A 21,745-nucleotide genomic window follows, 5' to 3' on the forward strand; every position below is an offset into this window, starting at 1 on the left:
CCACTCCCTCCCTGTCCACCAAGGCAAGCTGGTCTTCAGCTTCCATCCTGAGTTCCTTCTTCTTTTCCATCTCTCCCCCCCAAGTCTGCCTTTCTCCATTCTTCCCACTTCTCCCCCCCCCCCGCTTTTCTCCCCCTCTCCCCTTCCCTTCCATAACCCACTAAATAAATCTCCAACCTCCGCGTGCCCATCCATGTCTCTTGGCCCGTGGCTTGGCTCCCTGCCTGGGACCAGCCGCCTTAGGAGACCTGCAGCGTGGTCTCCTGGCATGCCCATCTGTCTGTCTTGCACATCTGTCTGTCTCTCCTTGGGGGACTGGCTGCACCATTGAGGTCTCTCACCCACCACTCGCGGCTCGTGGCTCGTGGCTCGCTGCAGCCACTCCGGGAACTGAGCCATCCCTGGTTGGGACTGACTGCTCTCGGGACCCGCTGCCCGCAGCCTGCACTTCGAGGACCTGCAGCGTGGTCTCATGTCCCGCTTCCTGCTGCGCCCCTCGGGAACCTGCAGCATTTTACTTAATCCCTTACAATAGTAACATGAGGACCTCTCCCCAGCATCCTTGTGAGGACTTGAGGATCATTTCTCAGGAGCCGCAAACATTGTTTTTCGTTTGAGACATGATTTCTCACCAGGTCCTATGGCCTCTCGGTTAGGCTAGCCTGGCTGGTCAAAAAGCCGCAGGGGTCCCTGTGTTCATGGGGCTGGAAGGTACTCTGCACACTACCAAAGGAGAAAGGTAAACAGGAAACAGCTACAAACTCTTTGGTCTACAACCGTGAGCGGCCTGCAGGGTATGCCGGCGCAATAGTGGCACAACGCTTGTGGGAGTAACCAATCAAAATCTTATTGATATAAGGCCCACTCCACGAGATAAACCCATACCCTGTGTGGGTAACTAAGAACCTGAGACTAGATAGGCCAGGGACCTAGGGGAAACCAAACACCACTGCTCTGCTAAAGGGGTAATCATAATAAAATGACTCCGAATGACATTCTGCCACATTCATAGATCGGTGCCTTGCTCGGACGTCATCAGAGAAGCTTCCTCTTGCAGTGGATGGGAACAAACACAGAGACCCACAGCCAGACAATATGCAGAGAACATACTGGAACACTTAGTGCTAACTTGGATGTCTCCATCACATTCTTCCCCTCAGGGCTCAGGGAACCTTACAGAAAGGGAGGTGGAAAAATTGTAAAGGGCCAGAGGGGATGGAGGACACCAAGGAAACAAGGCCTTCTAAACACAGCGGGACTGGTTCACATATGAACTCAGAGACTGAGGCAGCATACCCTGGACTGCCCGGATGAATCTGCACCACACGGAGTACTAAGCTGAGAGAGGTGGGCACACACCCCCATTGATAACCACTTGCAATATAAAAAAAATGGTTTTCTTCAATGGTGGGGAAACATTCTTAAGGGTGGGCTCCATGCCCAGAAGCAGATGGCCAACACAAAATGAACTCAGTGGCATCTTCGGAGCGCCTCTGTCTCATAATGTTAAGTCGTGGAATTTTGTTTGTGTGTTTCTTTAACTTTACAGAGCCTTCGAATCGTGGCTTCTGGTTTTGTTTTTTACAAGACTCCTGTGTGTGCCACCTCGTGTGTAACTGAGTCTACATGTATTTCTTGTGCTTTTTCTTTGGCTCCTTTTTTTTTTTGGGGTTTGTTTTTCCCTATTCCAATTTTCTTTTGTTTTATCTTATCTCATTTTCATTTATTATTATTCCTTACATGCCTGTTTGTTTTCTAATGAGAGACAGAAAGGGTGTGGATTGGATGTGAAGAAAGATAGGGAGGAACTGGGAGGAGCGGAGGGAGAGGAAACCATAATCAGGATATAGAATATGGAAAATTCTATACCACAGTATCACAGCCAAGGGTCAAGGGCCATCCTGAGAGAAGGGATAAAAGAACTGTAGGACCCTGAAGTTGGGGAGGACAGGGGTGAAACTGGGTTTTTGGGATAGGACTTGACCTCAGTCCCCAGGGACTCACAGCATCTGTGGCTGCCTGAACAAGACCACCATGGAGTAGAGAGGAGCACCCGGGCCTCCATCTCTAGCTGAAGAGATACTGATGCTTAATAGTTTTGAGGGAAAGAGGAAACCTAAAGAGGTTCTGCGAAACTGCCAGGACAGCTGTATGGTCCCCTGGCCCCCAACAAGTTCTGTCTCCCCAGAATCCACACCCACAGACTCACCTAGCTATGGGTAGAAAGTATTCAGAGAAAAACACTGCACCTGTATGGAAATGCACAGTCTCTCTTCTTGTCATTGTCCTGCAGACAATGCAGAATAACAGCCACAGACACAGATTACATCGTACTGTCGTAGCCTAGAGACGGCTTGGGGTTTACAGGAAGTGGAGTGTAGGCTTTATATGACTCCTACAAAATGCTGGTGTCTGGGGAATCCCAAAACCACAGAAACTGAATGATGAATATGATCTTAATTTTTCATGAAAAAATAATAAAGCTAATTGGTATAGTCTGAATCGTGAATACTACAAATCACCTAGATTGTATTCATTTTGATTATACAAAGGTACCGATTTAATTTTAAAATGCTGGAAAATCTTGATACCAACCTATATTTCTCTGAATTAGCATGCACTCCTTTGCAGAAAAATGGCTTTTCCTTGAAATTCCAAAATTAAAGCAGTACTTGTTCTTCCCCACATCAAACAAAGTGCAGTTAAATGCTGTGGTCTTCTCTCCCAGGGACAGGCTGTTTTCAGCCAGCTGCGAAGTCCTTTCCCCCGGGTGTCTGGGGGCCTCTTTGTAAACAGCAAGCACTCCTTGGACAAAGACACAAGGAGGAGGCAGGACCGTCACCTCCACCACAGACTCACACGTGACTTCCGGTGCCATCGCCAATGTGTATCCGAATTTTTGGACCAGGTCAATAGGTCCTACAGACGTGATGACTGAGTCTTGACCCCAAAGCTTCAGCGTCACAGTGACGTAGGCTTCCACTCCTACGGGTGCACAGCCAAATTCAACCCATTGAACTTGCGCGAGTTCTGTCCTTTTGGTGGCTCTGATCTCCAGCGGCTGCCCCGTTGTTCTTGCCTCCGGAAGACTGTCGGTGAAAACCAGGTCCACCAGCATGTCCGGCTTGTCCCCTGGAAACAGGCAGAGCGGTTGAGTGGTAAAAAGGCCCACCTGGAAGGTGCCTTCTGCAGCCATGGCTGTCCGATTCAAATCAATGTGAAAGATGGGCCATTCCACCTTCAGAAAGACATTTTTCTCCCAGCCGGGAACTTGCGTGCCATTGTCCGTCACTTCCGGAGTCATTACAAACCAGTAGTCGCCGGCCTCCTGGAAGAAGAAGCACTCGAACTGGAGCGTCCCCTGGGACTGGTTGGTCAGGAGGTACTTCGTGGTGAGAGTCTGATTGGTGTTGGCCTCCCACAGCATGACAGACACGTTCCTCAGTGTCCCATTAGCGTCCCCGAGGGAGTGGAAATCCACCGACACCGTTCTGTCGCTCAGGGCCACGTGGACCGGCTCTCGCAAGAGGAGGTACTCGGCTTCCCCAAGGACTGGAAGGCAATGGTCAGAACTGGATTTTAAAGGGTGCGCTTGAGTTGAACTACCAGCGTCGCAATGAAGAGAAAGAGGAAGCAAGCCAAGGACATTACAGAATGACACACAGGAACTAAGAGGTTGAGCACCCGGCTTGTTCCTTTCTAAGAGCTATGTGTTCTTTCATCGCCCTGATGTTGACAATGGTGGACAGTGATAAGCACTCTGAACTCTCGACATGCAACATCTAATTGCAGAGAATAACTGTGAAGGTAGAAGAAAAATTGACAGGTCCCAGGCTCTGAACTCAGCCACTCACGTTTCTTACTTTAATATTTTCTGGTGTTCAAAGAAAGTTTGGTTTAAATGACACAATACGGATTCCTGTAGATTCTTTAAAATGCAAGATACTCACTTCTCTTCAAACTTACTATGCAAGATAAGCATTTAGGAATTTTTACCAGAAAAAAGAACCAGTGTCCTCCACTTGAGTGAGAAGGGGAGCTTTAGATGGATGAGAGATGTCATTTATTTGTTTTTTGCTGGTCACCCATAATCGTATAAACATTTCTGAAATAACTGGGCATGTCCTTGGCGACTTTAATGACGTGACAGCCACTGCACTGGCACCCACGGGGCAGATGGCTGCTAATTTTCCAAGCACCATTCAGTTATGACCAACCACATCTTTGAAAGGGACCCAGCAGAGCAGCTGAAAGGGTACAAAGAATCCAGAGACATAAGAATCTTTGTTTCTTTTCTGAACTGGGCCCAAATAAATATCAAAGCAGGCAGAATTTGGCAATGCAACAATCAGCTGGTCCATGGCTGGGTAAGACATTATACTATAACGAAAGAACTGCAAGGATCCCTTTTTGGTTTGAAAAATGCTACATAACTAAAAATGTATTATTCTTACTGTATATATCCCATCCACACATCATATACATATCATATTGTACATGTCTAAAGGGGACCACATTTTTGCCTATAATTACCATTTTTAAACTCCCCTTATCTCAATTTAATCAGTGACTACTAGAATCAGCACATGACTACATCAACACATAGATCAGTCAGCACCTCATCCATTTCCTACCTGAGAGCAAAAGAAGATAAAATAACACTTGGATAGATTTGAATGCTTGATCATACTTACTTAAAAATCAGACTGAGCAAGGCTTGAGAAGCAAGCCAGTAAGCAGCACTCCTCCATGGCCTCTGCGCCAGCTCCTGCCTCCAGGTTCCTGTGTGGAGTTCCTGCCCTGCCTTCTCTCAGTGATAGAGTGTAGCTTGCCTAGTTATTTCTGAAAGGTTCATGCTATTATGAGTGACCAATGAAGAGTAAATAAATAGCATCTCTTGTCCACCTGAAAATCCCCTCCTCACCCAAATGGAGAACACTAGTTCTACTGGTAAAACTTCTTAATTGCTTATCTTGAATATGGAACAATCATAACTTTGAAGAGAAGCTAAGTATCTTACATTTTAAATAATCTATAGCAATTTATGCCATTTAAGTCAAACTTTCTCTAACTATTGCTTATCTATTTTCCCTAAATACTAAACACCAGAGTAAGTTATTCAGTTGTAAGCTGAAATAAACTGATTGCTCCCCAAGTTACTTTTGGTCATGGTGTTTTATGACAGCAACAGAAATCATAACGGGATAAAATTTGCTTTATTTGTTTTTCCCTTTAGGGAAAATGGAAGTTGGCGAATATTCCCTTGCATCTGGAGACAATGTGAGCTGAGGAAGGTAAACACTAGTGGCCAAGGAGACTCTCATTCTTATCATAGGTCAAGGAATTAATGAAAGAATTAAGACTGAGATAAAAATAATTTTAAAAATGCTTTTGAAAATTTTTAAGTGTGTGTATGTGTGTGTGTGTGTAGAGAGAGAGAGAACAAAGGGAGGGAGAGCTAAGTGTAACATGCTTGTTTTCATTTATTCAATAGTAGTGAGGATTTATTTCATTTTCTTTCTTTTTTGAGTTAAAAATACATTGGAATGGAAATTTGAATCAATCAGGCAAAACCTCCGAAGTATTTTTTTTGAGAGGCCAGGGTGATACGCCATGGCTTCAGGAGAGTTTGGCTGGCCCACTCGACCTCTCCCGTGTGGGGTCACCAGCATCAGTGCATTTGTTTCCCGGTAATGCCAATGGCTTGGTGGATTCTCACCGTACTCACCATAGTCACAGAGCATCACCAGCAAGAGATTTGAAAAGTCTTTCAACATTGGTTTCATTCTGATCGGTAAAATCCCAGGCCTTTAGTCTCCTCATGTCCTTTCTCACAGCAAAATTGTGGGCTTTTTCCCCCAAAGCACCTGAAATTAGAAACTCAAAATCAATGAGTCCATTTTAGATGATTCACAAAACCATAAAAACCACAAATGGCATTTCTTCATAAAGCCACAAAGTTGTGGATGGGCGGCTCCCAACACCTGGCTAACTGCAGCTCCTCTGGCCTCTCAGGAAACCTGCACACATGTGGCATACACCCAAGTAGATACACACAAAAACATCCTTAAAAATAAATAATTATAAATGTAATAAAATGATAAAAAGTAAGAATTAAAAAATTTAAAATGGCAATGCCATTCTAAGAAGCCAAACTTTCTAGGAATTTTAAAAAGATAGAGGAGACACTAGTTTTCCCTGGAGCAAAGGCCTATAATTACCTCGCCGAGAACATTCAGGCATGTTCCATGCCAAGATTACCCTAGAAAACACCCCCATCTTGCACCTTTGCAGCCAGTCCTGAAGTGGAGAGAGTTACATGCTTAATTTTAGGGAAGCTCACAGCTAATCCGGGTGACATACTTTCACACTGCCTGTAAGTCAGCATGTCACCCTGATAAATTTAGTAAAAACCTCCAAGTCTACACTTAATGCTTTACTATGGATACCCAAGTCCTCCTTACATGGCCCCCACAAATGGATTAACACTTGCTTGAAGACTGGAGTATTTATCTGCCTGCTTCGTTTCTTGAATCCTAGGAGCTGTGTCCAAATGATGAATCCCTTTAAAAAGATTCTCAGGACACTTGTCTGGCACTGGAGTCGGCTGCCTGGTCAGCTTCTCCCATCCGTTCTCATCTCTCCAGCTGGCTCTTAGACCTGCCACCTATCAGCCTGGGCCCCACCTCTCAGCCCACTCCATCCCCTTGGGACTCAGCCTCCTGCTGTACACTCCAGGTCCCCCTAGCTCTTCCCTGCTACCCTTCCGTCCATTCCTTCTTTAGAACCTGCAGAACTACTCTCTACCAAGGACCCGACAATTGTCATGCTAGATGGGGACCAAGATTGGTGCAATAGTAACCAAAGACTGGAACACGCAGTTCCCCCCCCCCCCCCCGCCAAAAGGTGAGATTAGGTATCAACAACAAGAAACACTTCAACTGTCATCATTCCGAATTCCTGGATGAAGCACAAAACCAAACATAAACATCCAAGACAATTTGGCACCTCCAGAAGCCAGAAACCCAACTGTAATAGGCCCTGAGAAAAGAAATTTAGATGAGGAAGAAAATGACCACAAAATGGTAATTATGGGTATGTTCAAGTGTCATAAAGAAGATCTGAGTAAATGAACACAATGAAAACATAGTCATTTGAGAAAATCAACAAGACTGACAATCCTTTATTCAAATTAACCAAAAGATGGAGAAAGAAAAGCTAAATCAATAAAATTAGAAATGAAAAGGAAGACATTGAAACAGAAACTAAAAAAATCAGAATCATAGTGACATATTTAAAAATTTTGTATTCTACCAAATTTAAAAACCTAAAAGAAATGGATGAATTTCTTGAGGTATACAACCTATGAAAGTTACATCAAGATGACATAAAAAATTTAAACAGATCCATAATAAATAGACACATAAAAGCAGCAATTAGCCAGGTGGTGGTGGTGTGTGGCTTTAACCCCAGCACTTGGGAGGCAGAGGCAGGTGGATCTTTGTGAGTTCGAGGCCAATCTGGTCTACAGAGCGAGTTCCAGGAGAGGCTCCAAAAGCTACAGAGAAACCCTGTCTCAACAACACCACCAACACCACCAACAACAACAAAAAAGCAGTAATTAAAAATCTCCCAATCAAAAAAAGTCCAGAGTCAGATGAATTTGTCACAGAATTCCATCAGAGCGTTGAAGAAGAATTATTCTGCAAGAAAGAAATTCAAGGAACATTTCCATTCTTTTTATGAAGCCACTATTACCCTGATACCAAAATTACACAATTACTTCAAAAAATAAAAATTTTAGATCAATATTTCTTATAAAAATAGATGCAGGGCTGGAGAGGTGGCACAGAGATTAAAAGCATTGCCTGCTCTTCCAAAGGTCCCGAGTTCAATTCCCGGCAACCACATGGTGGCTCACAACCATCTGTAATGAGGTCTAGTGCTCTCTTCTGACCTGCAGGCACACACACAGACAGAATATTGTATACATAATAAGTAAATTCAAAAAAAGAAAAAAATAGATGCAAAAGTTTGCAATAAAATATTTGCAAATCAAATTCAAGAACATATCAAAAAGATTATCCACAATGATTGAGTAAGCTTCATTCCAGAGATGCAGGGATGTTTAAACATATATAAATCAATAGATGTGATCTACCACATAAACAGACTGAAAGACAAAACTACATGATCTTCTCATTTGATGTAGAAAAGGCCTCTGACAAACCCTACATCTCCTCACGATAAATGTTTTGGATAATCTAGGGATTCAAGAGACATACTGCACCATAATAAAAACAATATACCACAATCCCATAGCCAGAATCTAACTAACTAGAGAAAACCAAAAGGAATTTCCACAAAATCAGAAAAACAGATAAAAGCCGTCCACTCTCTCCATTCCTGTTAAATACTGTACTTGAAATCTTAGTTAGAGCAAAAAGACAAGAGAAGGAGATCAAGAAAAAAAATACAAATAAGAAAGGAAGAACTCAAAGTGTCCTTATTTGGTATGATGCTATAAGAAAAAAAAACCCTAAAGATTCCATCTGAATATTCCTACAGCTGATAAACACATTCAGAAAAATAGTGGGACACTAAATTTACTTATAAGCTATAAACACATACATATATAATATGTATTTTATATTGTCTTAGGGTTACTATCGCTGTGATGAAAACCATGATCAAAAGCAAGCTGGAGAGAAAAGGGATTTTTCAGTTTACACTTCCACATCATAGTTCATCATCAAAGGAAGTCAGGGTAGGAACTCAAGAAGGGCAGGAACCCGGAGACAGGAACTGATGCAGAGGCCATGGAGGGGTGCTTCTTACTGCCTTGTTCCTCATGGCTTGCTCAGACTCTTTCTTACAGAACCCAAGACCACCAGCTTAGGGATGATGAAACCCACAACGGGCTGGGCCCTCTTCTGACAATCACTAAGAAAATGCTTTACAGCTGGATCTTATGGAGGCATTTTTCTCATGTCCTTTCCTTTCACATAACTCTAGCTTGCGTATAGTATAAAACTAGCCAGCATATATGTAACTATATATAATAATAATATATATATATACTGATAAAATATATATACAAATGACAAACACACTGAGAAAGAAATCCAGGAAACAACACCTTTCACAACTGAACCCCTCCCCAAATAAAATATCTGGGATAACTCTAACAAAACAAGTGAAGGGTTTATATAATAAAAGTTCTAAGACACTGAAAAAATAAATTGAGGACAATATCAGAAGATGAAAAGACCTCCCATGCTCATGGTAGTATCAATATAGTGAAAATGGCCACCCTATCAAAAGCAACATACTGATTCAATGCAATCCTCATCAAAATTACAATATAATTCTTCATAAAAATAACCTTAAACATGGAAACAAAAAAAACAGAATAAAACTCGAAATGTATCAAGAACCTTAACATAAGACCAATTACTTGAATCTTACAGAAGCAAAAGTGGCAAACAGGCGAACTCGTGGGCATAGGAAAGGACTATCTGAACTTGACTGCATAGGAATTACAATCAACATTTTTTTATCTTATTAAGGCTTTTTTTCATGTATTTTGATCATGTTTTTACTCATGCAACTCCTCCCAGACCCTCCCTACCTGTCTGCCCACCTATCTTTATATTCTTTTTCTCTTTCTCTTTCAAAAACAAACAAAAACCAAGAAAACAAACTCACAAAAACAAACAAACAAACCAAATCAAACACACAAGAGAACAATAACATTAAAAATGCCAAAACAAAGCAAAAGTTCACACACAAAAACATTGAGTTTCTTTTGTGTTGATCAACAACATTTAACCCATTCCTGGCACTTGAGGTTTTATTTGGTAGCATAAGATGTCTAGCTATGGCATTGTCTCTCTTATTTTTTGATGACTCCATTTAGGTTTCTCTTATGCATGTATGTTTGGGGCGCTTCTGTGGTCTCAGGTTTCCATTTGGCCTTCCCAAGGCCTTTACTCTTAGTGTCCCTCCACATGTTCCTCCACCCTCTCCGTATTTGATTCTCCTACTCTTGCTTCACCTTTATCTCTCTAAAGATCTCCTCTACTTCTCCTTCTGGGGAGACCTTCTCTTTCCCCACCCCGTCTCTCACGGGTTAGGCTAGGTACCTAACCTCTGTGGTTATTCAGATTGTAGTCCTCATTTCAGAGGCTCACAAGCTATCCCCTCCACATAAAAGAAAACATAAGCCATTCCTCTTTTCATGGATGGGTTACCTCACTCAGGATGATTTTTTTTCCTGAGGTCCTATCTATTTACCTGTGAATTTCATGATTACATATTTTAATAGATCAATAATATCCCATTGTTTAAACGTACCATATTTTCCTTATCCAGTCACCAGTGGATGAAGATCTAGATTATTTCCAATTTCTGGCTATTATGAACAGAGCAGCAGTTAAGATGGATGAGCAAGTGTCTCTGTGGTGGTAAGGTGTATATGCTCTGAATCTTGAGGTGGATCAATTCCCAGCTTCCTGAGGAGCCTGATGACTAAGGATGTGGAACAGTTGTTGTTGTTGTTGTTGTTGTTGTTGTTGTTGTTGTTTGAGACTCGGTTTCTCTGTAGTTTTGGAGCCTGTTCTGGAGCTAGCTCTTGTAGACCAGGCTGTTCTCGAACTCACAGAGATCTGCCTGTCTCTGCCTCTTGAGTGCTGGGATTAAAGGCTTGCGCCACCACCGCCCAGCTGTAGAACAGTTGTTTTTAAAGTATTTCTTGGCCATTGTGTTTCATCTTTAGAGAAATCCGTGGATGGTTCTGTACCTCATTTTTCACTTAGTTGTTTTCTTGTCCAGTGCTGTTTTTCTTTTTAACTTCTTTATATATGCTAGATACTAACCCTGTAGAGATGTGTAATTGGTAAGGATCTTTTCTCATTCTGCAGGCTGCGGCTTTGCCCGAATGTTGGTGTCCTTTGCCATACTGAAGCCTTTCAGCTTCTGAGTCCCATTTATTAATTTCTGGTCTTCATGCCTGTGCTATCAGTGTCCTGTTCAGATAATCCTGTTCTGCACCAGTGAGTTCAAGCCCATTCCCCACCTTTTCTTCTGGTATGTAGGCCTTTTGTTGAGGTCTTTGATCCATTTGAAGGTGAGTTTTGTGTAGAGTGATAGATATGGATCTATTTGCATTCTTTAATACACAACCATCCAGCCTGTCCAGCACCATTTGTTGAAGATGCTGTCTTTTTTCCAATGTGTATTTTTGGTTTCTTTGTCAAAAGTCGGAAGACCAACAATTAATAATTGGCTAAAAATCTGAACAGCAAAGGGTACCATCATCGGAGCTAAGCAGTGGACTGCAGAAAACCCTTACCAATTATACAACTTACAGGTGGTTCATAGCTAGACTATTCAAAGAACTCAAAAAACTGAACAGCAAGGAATCAACCCATTAAAAAATGGGTACCTAAGCAGAAGGTTCTCTAAAGATGAAACACAAGTGGCTTGGAAATGCTTTTATCCCTAACCATCAAAATCTGATCTCAGTGAGAATGGCCAAGGTTAATAAAACAAATGACAGCGCATGCTGGCAAGGATGCAGGGAAAGGGGATTGCTCAGTCACTGATGGTGAGAGTGCAAACTGGTACAGTCACTGTGGAAATCAGTGTGGAGGTTCCTCGAAAAGCCGAAAAGCTATCAACACCAGATCCAGCTATACTACTCCTGGGCATATACCCAAAGGACTTGTACTGGCTAGTCTTATGTCAACCTGATACAAACTAGGGCCTTTGGAAAATGACATGAAACATACTACTGTAGATGCTTCCATATATATATATATATATATATATATATATATATATATATATGGAAGGAATTTATATATATAGTTTCACGCACGCACGCGCGCGCACACACACAAACACACATATGAAAGGAATTTAAATGGAGTCACCATCTACGGGGAGGGGGGGCAATGCCCACCTAGATACCTTATGCCACCAGGTAAAATCCCCAGTGTCAAGAATGTGTTGCATTTTACTGAGTTGTTGGCCAAAGGAGTCCCATGGAGTCTTGCAAACATTCCAGGGTATTATCAAGGCTGTTCGTTGTTTCCCACAACCTGAAGGTAAGGCCCTATTGCTGGAAGACACAACTGACATATGTTATTAAACATCTAGGATTCAAGCTGGTACTTAACTAAAAGCTTCATCTCTACTGGCTAGTTTACGGTGCTGGAAGGCACTATGAACACCCCTAGAGGAGACTCATCAATCATCAATATCTCCCAGCTATAAATCCTTCAACTTACAACTGTGACCTGTCTGCAAGAAATACTGGTGCAATACTGGCATAAACATGGGAGTAACAAACCTCTTTCTAACTAGACTTAAGGTTCCTCTATGGCATGGAACCCATATGCGACACAGCTAAAGTGGCCAAGAACCTGAGACCAGATAGGTCATGAAACCTACAGGAAAGCCTATTACTCTGCTGAGGAACAGAGCAATAAAATGACTCCTATTGAAACAACATGACTTCCACTGATCCCACAGGTCAGTACCTTGCTCTTCCCTCACCAGAGAATTAACACAGAGACTCACAACTGAACAAAGAGTGAGAGACTTCGGAGGACTCAGTCCTAAGTGGGATGTCCTCCTCAAACCCCTCCCCTCAAGGCTCAGGCTTCTGTGGGGAGGAGGAGGAGGGAAGGTTGTAAGAGCCTGAGGTGATGGATGACTCCAAGGAAACGTAGTCTTGCAAACACAGCAGGGCTGACGCACACATGAACTCACAGAGACCGTGAAATCATCCGAAGGACTGCACAAGTTCAAACCAGACACAAGTGGGCTCGAAGTCCCACCCCTAACAATACCTGCCGAGAGCAGGGAGATCATTTCCTCCGAAGGAGTGTCCCTGGGTATATCATCCACACTCTAGGGCTGGCCCCATGCTCGGACCCACACTCTAGGGCTGGCGCCATGTTCGGGACCCACACTCTAGGGCTGGCGCCATGCTCGGGAGCAGAACAAGATAAACTCCATGGCTTTTGTGTGTTTTTTGTTTTACTTGTTTCTTGTCAGTGATTTTTTTTTTGCTTGTTTATTTTCATTTTTGTTTTTAGAGTTTTTAATTTGTTTGTTCCAGAGACAAAACGAGAGATCATGAAGTTGGTTGGGGAGGAAAGTCGGGAGACTCTGAAAGAAGCTGAGGGAGGAGAAGGAATATGACTAAAGTATATTATATGAGAAAGTTATCTTTTATACACTGAGGGAGAGACCTTGGAACACCTGGCCCTAAATGGGAGGTTTCCACCAATCCCTCCCCTCAGGGTTCAGAGAATTGAGGAAGCGGAGGCAGAAAGATTGTAAAAAGCCAGAAGGGGGACATCAAAGAATCAAGGCCTTCTAGGTACAACAGGCTGGTACCCATATGTACACAGACTATAAAGCAGCACGCACAGGTCCTGCATAGGTCCGCATCAAATGGGGTCCTAGAGCTGAGAGAAACAGATACATTCCCCCACCCCTAACCCAGAAATCACACCTACTTTGATAGCCACTTGCAAATGAAAGATTAATTTTCTCCAAGGGCGTCTCACTGGGGATACAAACCGCTCCTAAGGGCAGGCCCCATGCCCAGCAGTAGATGGCCAACACACAATGAACTCAGGGGCCTCTTTGGAGGTTCATTGTTTCATAATGTTGTCAAGGCACCTTTTTTTTTTTTTAACCTTCCAGGTCCTTTGCATCCATATTATGGCTTCTGGTTCTGGGTTTCGATGGGATTCCTGTGTGTACCAACTTCTGTGTCTGAGTCTAGATGTATTTCTTGTGTCTTTCCTTTGGTTCTTTTTACATGTGGTTAGTCGGTCATACTCTACTCTGACGTCTGTTTTTCATTTATCTTACTGTATTTTACTTTATTATTATTCCTCAGTTGCCTGTTGGTTTTTTAAATGACACAGAAAGGGTGTGGATCTGGATGGGAGGAAAGGCGGAGAGGAACTGGGAGGAGTAGGGAGAGGGGAAATTGTAATCAGAATACATTGTATGAAAAAAAATATCTTCACTAAAAGAAAAGGTTTTTAATTTTTTTAAAAAATTGAGAAAAAACAATAGATATTCAGTATGTTACAATTTAATGTGAATTCCGTGTGGCCCTGCTTTTCTTGTTTGGGTAATCGAAAGAGAAAAGAGACAAAAACTAGCATCACCTGCTGGTCTTCCAACACTCATTACTGATATGCATCGGGGAGATGGGTGAGTCACACAGCAGTCACACAGACCACCTAGGTGGGCAGGGGAGACCTTGCTGGACCATGGTTCACACCGAATTATAGGAAGGAATACCAAACTTTGAGAGAAATACTAGACTTTGGGCTGCTTAAAGGTAGTTTTTTTTTTTCATACCAGACTGTAGCAAACTGTTCTATTAAACATAACCAATTGTGTGTTTTCTTAATGCTTAGAGTCCCTTGTTATTCATAGATCATTTTTTTTTTCTTGTGGCATTATAGACTGAACCCAAGGTCTCATCCATGCTAAGAAAGCACGCTGCCATTGAGGTACACCTCTATCTCACGTCATGTATAGATTTCAAACACATGCCGCACACCTCTGGTAAGGGCAGAAATAAACAGAATTAAGCAGGCCGGCTGAAACAAGCCACCCACCGTTCAGTGGGAAGGAAACTGGTGTGTCTCTATTAGCTTTTGTTCAGTAAGAGCTGGTTGAACAAAGGAAATGCTGCACTTCCTGAAAGGGAAGCAGGGGTTCGCAGTTTAATTATGCAGATAATTGGGTTCCCTTCCCTCCTCAACAGACCAAAATGAAAATTCTGCTTTAGTGGAACTAGCTACAGATCTGATCTAACCACTTACTTGAATCTGAATGGGGAACATGGCTGAAATCTATAGACGCAGTGAAAGCATCTATGCTTACCTCAAAATCTGAGGCAGGAGGATGGCTTGAGCCTAGGAGTCTGAGACCAGCCTGGGAAACATAATAAGACCCCACCCAGAAGCAACTTCTGGAAAGACTGGGAAAGATGAGGTCAGCTTTCAGGGATGGCTTGCTTCTCCAGGATAATATCCCTTTTCAAACTCCTGTGATCATATTTTCTGGCTTATGAAGATGATCGGTTAAACACAGACTTGTGTAATGATCTATATTTAGAGATGAACAGAGATGGAATTATAGAAGAACCCAGTCTACCTGTACATCATACGATGCATTATGATTATCATCATAATATGTCTCTAACTTTGCCGGGGGCAGTTACCTGATTATTTACTTTCACCATGTTCCCAATTCTAGAATACTCGGTGTGAGAATCATTTTTAGAAAATAAAAACTTGGGTACATCTTCAAGACGTTTGAAAGGCTTGTATACCACCTGGGATTTTAGCTCAGCTAGGTAGCGTGCTTGTCTAGCATGTGTGAGGCCCTGTATTTGAACCTTCGGGGCTAGGAGGTAACACACAAAAGTTTACAGATAAACTGTAAAAGCACTAGCTAGGGAGGTGTGGGTAGTCTCAGCGACTAAGAGCTTCCCTTCCCCTTAAAGCCAAGTTTTTCCAGAGACCAGCTAAGTAAACGCTTCGTAGCCTCCAACAAAGGAAAATTAATTACTTTAACGTTCACTGGACATTATCAAAGAATAAAAGAAGAAGCAAAGTGATTTTACAAGCAAGGCGTCTGCGTATTTCTAGGAATAAGGTTTGACAGGAGGAAATACCAAAGCTGCACTTGTGAACAAGTTTTCTCTATCCCTACGGTCGGGTGCTGCTTCCACGCGAAGCTGAGCTTTCTCATCTACTTACTTTCCTAAGGTGCCGGTCAAGTTCACGGGTGGAAACCCGGTCCAGTGGTGGTCAGTCAGCATAAAGCTTGCTACTGACGGCCGTTGCTGATTGTCAGAAAGATTTCTTTTCGGGAAGCTACAAACTTACGTCGCAACGCCGAGTTTCCAAAAGTCCCAAACCTGAACTCCACTTCTGAGCCTGTGTGAGTCCCGTCACTCGGCCACGCCCGCTCCAGGTGCCCGCCCGGGTCATGGGCCACCTGTGCTTCGGGATCCTTACCTCTGGTCGGGTCTGGCTGGCACGGGGGAGACGAGTGGGGAGCCTCAGCGGGCACGGCGAGGCTGGCCGAGCATCCCGCGTCCCGCTGCTGATCGCCCTCGTCCTGCGCCCTGCACCCTCCCGGACCCTCCCGGTCCGCCTGGGACCACGCCCCGAGGCGGGCTCTCGGAGGGCGGGGGTCAAGCGCAAGAGGTCCGCCCTGCCCCCACTTCTGGGCAGAGCATCTTCCTTTCCTGCCTGTCCCTAGCTTGCCCTCCAGTCACCAGGCAGGAAACTTGCAGGAAACCCTGGGTCCAGAGGCCCTGTGAGGAGGTGTGGTCGCCGCCCGTGCCCGGTCACACAGCACAGACTTAACACTCATAGCCCGCCTCTCACTGCCTGCTTTAAGGGCAAGCCAGCAACATATATATTCTCATTCTCATTCTCTCTCTCTTCTCTCTGAACATGGGTGATCTGTACATTTGCTTCCCCAAATATCACCGGAGTTTAAAAAAATATATACTTCAGGTAAAGTGCATTCCCTCTTTTCTTCCTCTGGAGCCAAACTTGGTGTTAATTAAATTAAAAACAAACATTTTAAAAAGTCCATTCTGAAAATGTTATCTAAAAGAATTGGATGCGTTTCGCATGGTTTAACAGCTGTGCTTGTCATTCAGTGACGGGCAGCGAGTTTTCTTTTACATAAAATGAACCACTTCCCAGACAAAATTCATGGTAATACAAGTAAGAGCCGTCTCCAGAGGGCCCGCACCCAGGAGGAGGTATCAGGAAATCCCGGAGGAGTGCAGCATGTTCGGACTCAACTGTATGAACTGACTGTGCAGGAGTCAAACCCCTGCGACTTAAGAGCTTAATGTGGTGCACATGACTAATCCTGGAAACTGGGGAAACTGAGGCAGGAGGATTTAAAGTACCTGGTCAGCCTGGGCTACTTACATGAGATCCTGTGTCTGAGAGCGGGTGGTGGGAATGGCAACACAGGATCAGTGGTGGAGATCTTGCTTAGCAAGTGTGACCAGGAGATGAGAGGAAGCAGATATTTGTTTCTGAATGTTTTATAATACACCATTTGCCGAATGTTGAAGTGCAAGGAAGCATCAGGGTTGTCTTCTGTTTTCACCACCGTCAAAATTCTCTCCTTCAATACCCATTCGTCAACTCAAGTTAGGATTCCTTTCAAACGTATGCCATATAGTCTCTGGTACTCTTGGTTTAGAAAACAAAAAGCAAAGATCCATGGAAGACCTGTGATAGCTCAGCAGGTAGTCTTCCTGCCAAGCCTGCTGATCCCAGGTTGCCCTGGGTTGCTTAATCCCACCTTTTCTCTGCTATAAAAGGTATATAAAAGTTTTGTGCGGCTTGAGAGAAGCAAAAAGTCACCTTGTTATGTATTAACCTTTCCAAATACACTCTCACAAAAAAAAGAAAGAAAAAATGATGACCCTTTGGGTGTGACTTAGATCTTCCATGCATTTTATTGAAATGTTTTGCCATTTTTATATTAGTTATAGTTCATGACAAAATGATTGTCCTGCCTAGTTTTATGTCAACTTGATACAAGCTGGAGTCATCTGAGAGGGAACACAAATTTTAAAAATGTCTTCATAAAATCAGCTGTAGGCAGGCCTGTAGGGCACTTTCTTAATTAGAATTTGATGGAGGAGGGCCCAGCCTATGGCGGGTGATGCCACCCCTGAGCTGGCAGTCCTGGGTTCTTTAAGAAAGCAGGTTGAGCAAGCTATGGGGAGCAAGCCAGTAAGCAGCATCCCTCTATGGCCTCTGCATCAGCTCCTGCCTCCAGGTTCCTGCGCTGACTTCCCTCAGTGATGGGCTGTGCTGAAATAAGCCTTTTCTTCCCCATGTTGCTTTTGGTCATAGTGTTTTATCACAGCAACAGAAACTCCAAATAAGACACTGTATTACAAATAAGATAAAATCTGAAATAAAGGCAATATAAGAGGAAGGAAAATCTTCTTGAAGGACAATGGGATGATCTCTGAACTGAACTCAACCCGGCTTTTAACAAGCACTGACTTCTGGCTGGGAATGCAGCTCAGTGAAAGAGCACTCAACCCAGCACATGCAAGGCCCAGGGTTCTAACTCCAGCACACTGAACTCTTTCTGAGTCAGCAACTCTTCTAGTGACCTGTGCAACTGTAAAATTTATACACTTAATAACCATCTGTATACAATTTTCTTTATTTTAATAAGCAATGGTCTGGAAATCATAACTCAGTGACACAAAGAAGAACACAGATGACCCAATTTTCACACTCTAACAACAGCTTGTGAAAGCAAGATCTTACATGTGTGCACACTGACTTTTCAGGAGTGCCTCCTACATTCTAAGACCTATGGCTCATATCTTAGAATTCAAGTAAGACAGGCAGATTTCAGACAGGCTGAGCTGGTTGAGAAGCCTCCTGGAAGGAGGGGACTGTTAAGCCAAAAGGCATTTAGTGAAGTTGGCACTCAATTAGAAACATACTGTGTACGTTGAATGATGTAGGACAGTAAGGATTTAAAGGAATTACTACATGCTGACTGTAGGCTGTGAGAGAGGGAAGTCCTGAGTGAGTGTGTGTTTTGGCATGGGCACAGCCTGTGGAGGACACCAAAGCTGACTGGCCTGCCATAAATTGGCAAGGCTGTTGCCCATTATGAGTCAGAGGAATGGCAGAGTTTTCCTTGGGAGCCTGAATATGAGTATTTATGAATGACTGGTTAGTGTGTGCAAAGACTAGCAACTGCAGTTTTCTCCTCCTGACGTTTAAGGCCCGAGACTTCACCTGCAGAGATGAGACTAGAGACTGGCAAATCCTTCCCGTTTTAGTAAACATGCTGAGGTTTGTGGCATGGCCCATACAGTGGACTATTATCCAGCAACAAAATGAATATGCTATTGACTTGAGTTCTTCATGGACTGACTGCAGGATGGTGATGCTGAGTAACAAGAACAAGACAAAAATCAAGTCAAACTTATGACCCCATTTATAGAAAACTTTACAAAATGCAGACTCTTGTAATAGTGACAGAAAGAGATCAATGGTTGGTGAGAAAATGGGATGAGGAGGGGAAGGGTGGTGGCCGAGAATAAAGTGGCACAAGAAAAATCTTTGGGGGCAACTACAATATGGCTTCCTAGTTGTATGCACGACTAGTTCAAAACAACAAATTTCATACCTTAAACTGTGTAGCTTGTTGAGTATCAATTATGTCTCAAACTGTTAGGAAACAGATAATTCTTTGAGGAGTTACGCCAACAGGCACATCATGTCTAACTTCAGTCTACGGGCCACATATGCCCTGGGATAGCCATGAATTAGTCCTGCTACTCAACATTGCTGTCCTGAGGTCAGTTCATGGAGATCTTGGGTTGGTGCATGTTGTTTTTTCATTGCTAGGTAACTGTATTTGTCCACTGTGTTTGTCAAACCATAGTTTGACGATTTGCCTGTAAATCAACAGATTAAAACCACAAACCTAATGAAAAAACAAACATGCTGAGGTTGAGGTTCTGGTAGTGGTTAGAGAGCCCCACCTGATCCAGCTTTATTCCACATGCTGTCTGTGTAGGTGTGTCTCTTTATTGTACAAGTTATCTGTGTATGTCTGTCCTGTCTGTCCTTGCTTCATTCTCTCTCTACCTGAGCCCAGGGTCTTATGCAAGCCACATAGGATGTGGCAACTGACCAACTCTGAACTTAAAGAAAGTCAGCATTTTCTTGTGGTCTCAAAGCAACAGTTAAAATAACAGGACAAAGTATAATTAAAACATGAGGCAGACAGTAACTTTCACAGGTTTTAAAACAGAGCCATTTCTGCAGCAAACAGGTTTTTCTAGGGCAGGTGGGACGGGACAGGTGTGGGATGACTTAGGTTATTGTGGGTGAGTGGAAGTCAGTAAGGAAAGGAAACCTGGGCAGACCAAGGCATAGGTCAGCAACAAGGACCTCTTTGGGCTCAGCCCTGTGTCTTCTACTTACTGACAGTTTCTGTCTTTTGAGACTGGGCTGTCTTTATCCAAGTCTTGTACAAAACTTCTGGAGCTTACCATCAAAACAGAGGACTCCAAAGACTAACTAAGAGCACAGGCAACAGTCCGTAATGTTTGGGGGTAAATGCTACCTCACTGGCCAACAGCTCCAAAAGAGGAAACCCATTCTTGGCACCAGGGTTTCATTTGTTGTTCTGTGGTGGTTACCACACACCTGAATCATAGGACATAGAAATCAAGCTGGAACTTGGAAGCTCCATCTCTATTTCCATAACATGGGAAGGGTGCATGCATGCTACCTGAGGAGAAAAGGAATCACCAATATTACCCTCTTGTGAACCTTGAGAACTGTAACAATTATTGGCCTAGCAAGACATGTCCACTCTTACAATACTGGTACAAGTGTCATGGGAGTAACCAATCACTTTCTGATTAATTTTAAGGCCTGCTGTGTAAATTGAAACTCATAAGTGGCCCTCTGATCAGGGCTGAGAACCTATAGTCACAGGCCTTAGGGGAGAACCTATCACTGTTCCTATACTAGTGGACACAGTATTAAACTACTCCTAATGACTTAGCACAGCTCTCAAGCATCATCAGAGAAGCTTCTTTTTAAAGTAGATAACAATTAAGAGACCCACACCTATCAAGGCGCAGAGACTAAGAGAGTGTGGACTTCTCAGCCAAAACGTGACATCTCCGTCACATGTCCTCCTCCGAGGACTGTGTGTGGGATCACAGCAGAAGTCCGTAAGCTGGAAGTCTGTAAGTGTCGGAGGCAGTGGATGACTAGAAGGACAGTGCTCTCTGGAGACGGCAGGGCAGTTAGTGCACACAGGAATCCCCATCTGTTGAGTCGGTTTGCACCAGACCTGCACAAGCTCAAGCCAACCCTCAGCAGGGAGGTGGGAGATGGACATGAAATCCCGTCCCTGACAGGAAGCTGTTGGCAACCTACGGCTGCTGGGAGGAGTCAATTTTCCTTAAGGGCATGGCCCCTTACGGCCCACACATATCCAGGAGCTTATGGGGAGCAGATGGATCTGGGAGTAGACGTGGATGATTAGGATCAAAATACATTGTATGGAGTTCTCATAGGACTAATAAAAATAAGAAACTACAAAAAGTTTAGACGGTTCCTTCAATCAGGTGTGATGGTTCACTCTGGTGATTCCTACCTTCAGTGAGAGTTGTTTCCACTGCTGCTTTCCTAAGATGTTACCTTCTTCTCAGAGCTTCTTATGTAAAATCCCTATGTAGTCTAGAAAAGTCTTTTTAACTAAACTGAATGAGGGTTTAAGTAGGTGAAGTAAAGCCTAGTTTTCGATAAATGTGTGTGTGTGTTACATAGATGGGTGGGTGGATGGATAGATAGATAGTTAGATATACTGATAGACACAATTTATTCAGTAAATATTTACTGAATGCTTACTGTGTGTCAAACCTTGTTCCAGACTCTGGGGAATAGATCCATGAACAAGCCAGAAAAATCTGTCTTTGTTAAGCTTGCACTCTAGGTCTATCCTAAAAGGAAGGATTTGCAACAAATTTACATAAATCCAACTATATCTCCTGGCAAGTACGGCAAAACACACATTCCAGCAGTGTAAGTATTGTTAAAAGTCCACTGTTGGCATGCATATCATCACAGACCGTGTTTACTGTATGCAGAAAAATCTA

At 43.3% G+C, this 21,745-nt stretch overlaps 1 protein-coding gene across 3 annotated transcripts in view; it reads right to left on the reverse strand.

The window, feature by feature from the left end:
* Positions 1-16,217, reverse strand: part of Thsd1 (thrombospondin type 1 domain containing 1) — a 31,023-nt gene extending 14,806 nt beyond the window's left edge. For 2 of the 3 annotated variants that reach the window (XM_048456315.3, XM_048456313.3), the window contains exons 1-3: positions 16,068-16,217; positions 5,729-5,867; positions 2,596-3,552 (exon numbers count right to left, since the gene is read on the reverse strand). In XM_048456315.3, coding sequence (XP_048312272.2) covers positions 2,596-3,552; positions 5,729-5,786 — 1,015 coding nt within the window. In that variant the 5' untranslated portion in view covers positions 5,787-5,867; positions 16,068-16,217. Of the gene's footprint in view, positions 1-2,595; positions 3,553-5,728; positions 5,868-15,806; positions 16,026-16,067 lie in introns of those variants that run through there. The other variant, XM_048456314.3, reaches the window with a different exon arrangement.
* Between the last annotated feature and the right edge of the window lie 5,528 nt (positions 16,218-21,745).

This window comes from Myodes glareolus, chromosome 23 (genome assembly GCF_982192425.1).
Source record: "Myodes glareolus chromosome 23, mMyoGla1.1, whole genome shotgun sequence".
Classification (NCBI taxonomy): Eukaryota; Metazoa; Chordata; class Mammalia; order Rodentia; family Cricetidae; genus Myodes; species Myodes glareolus.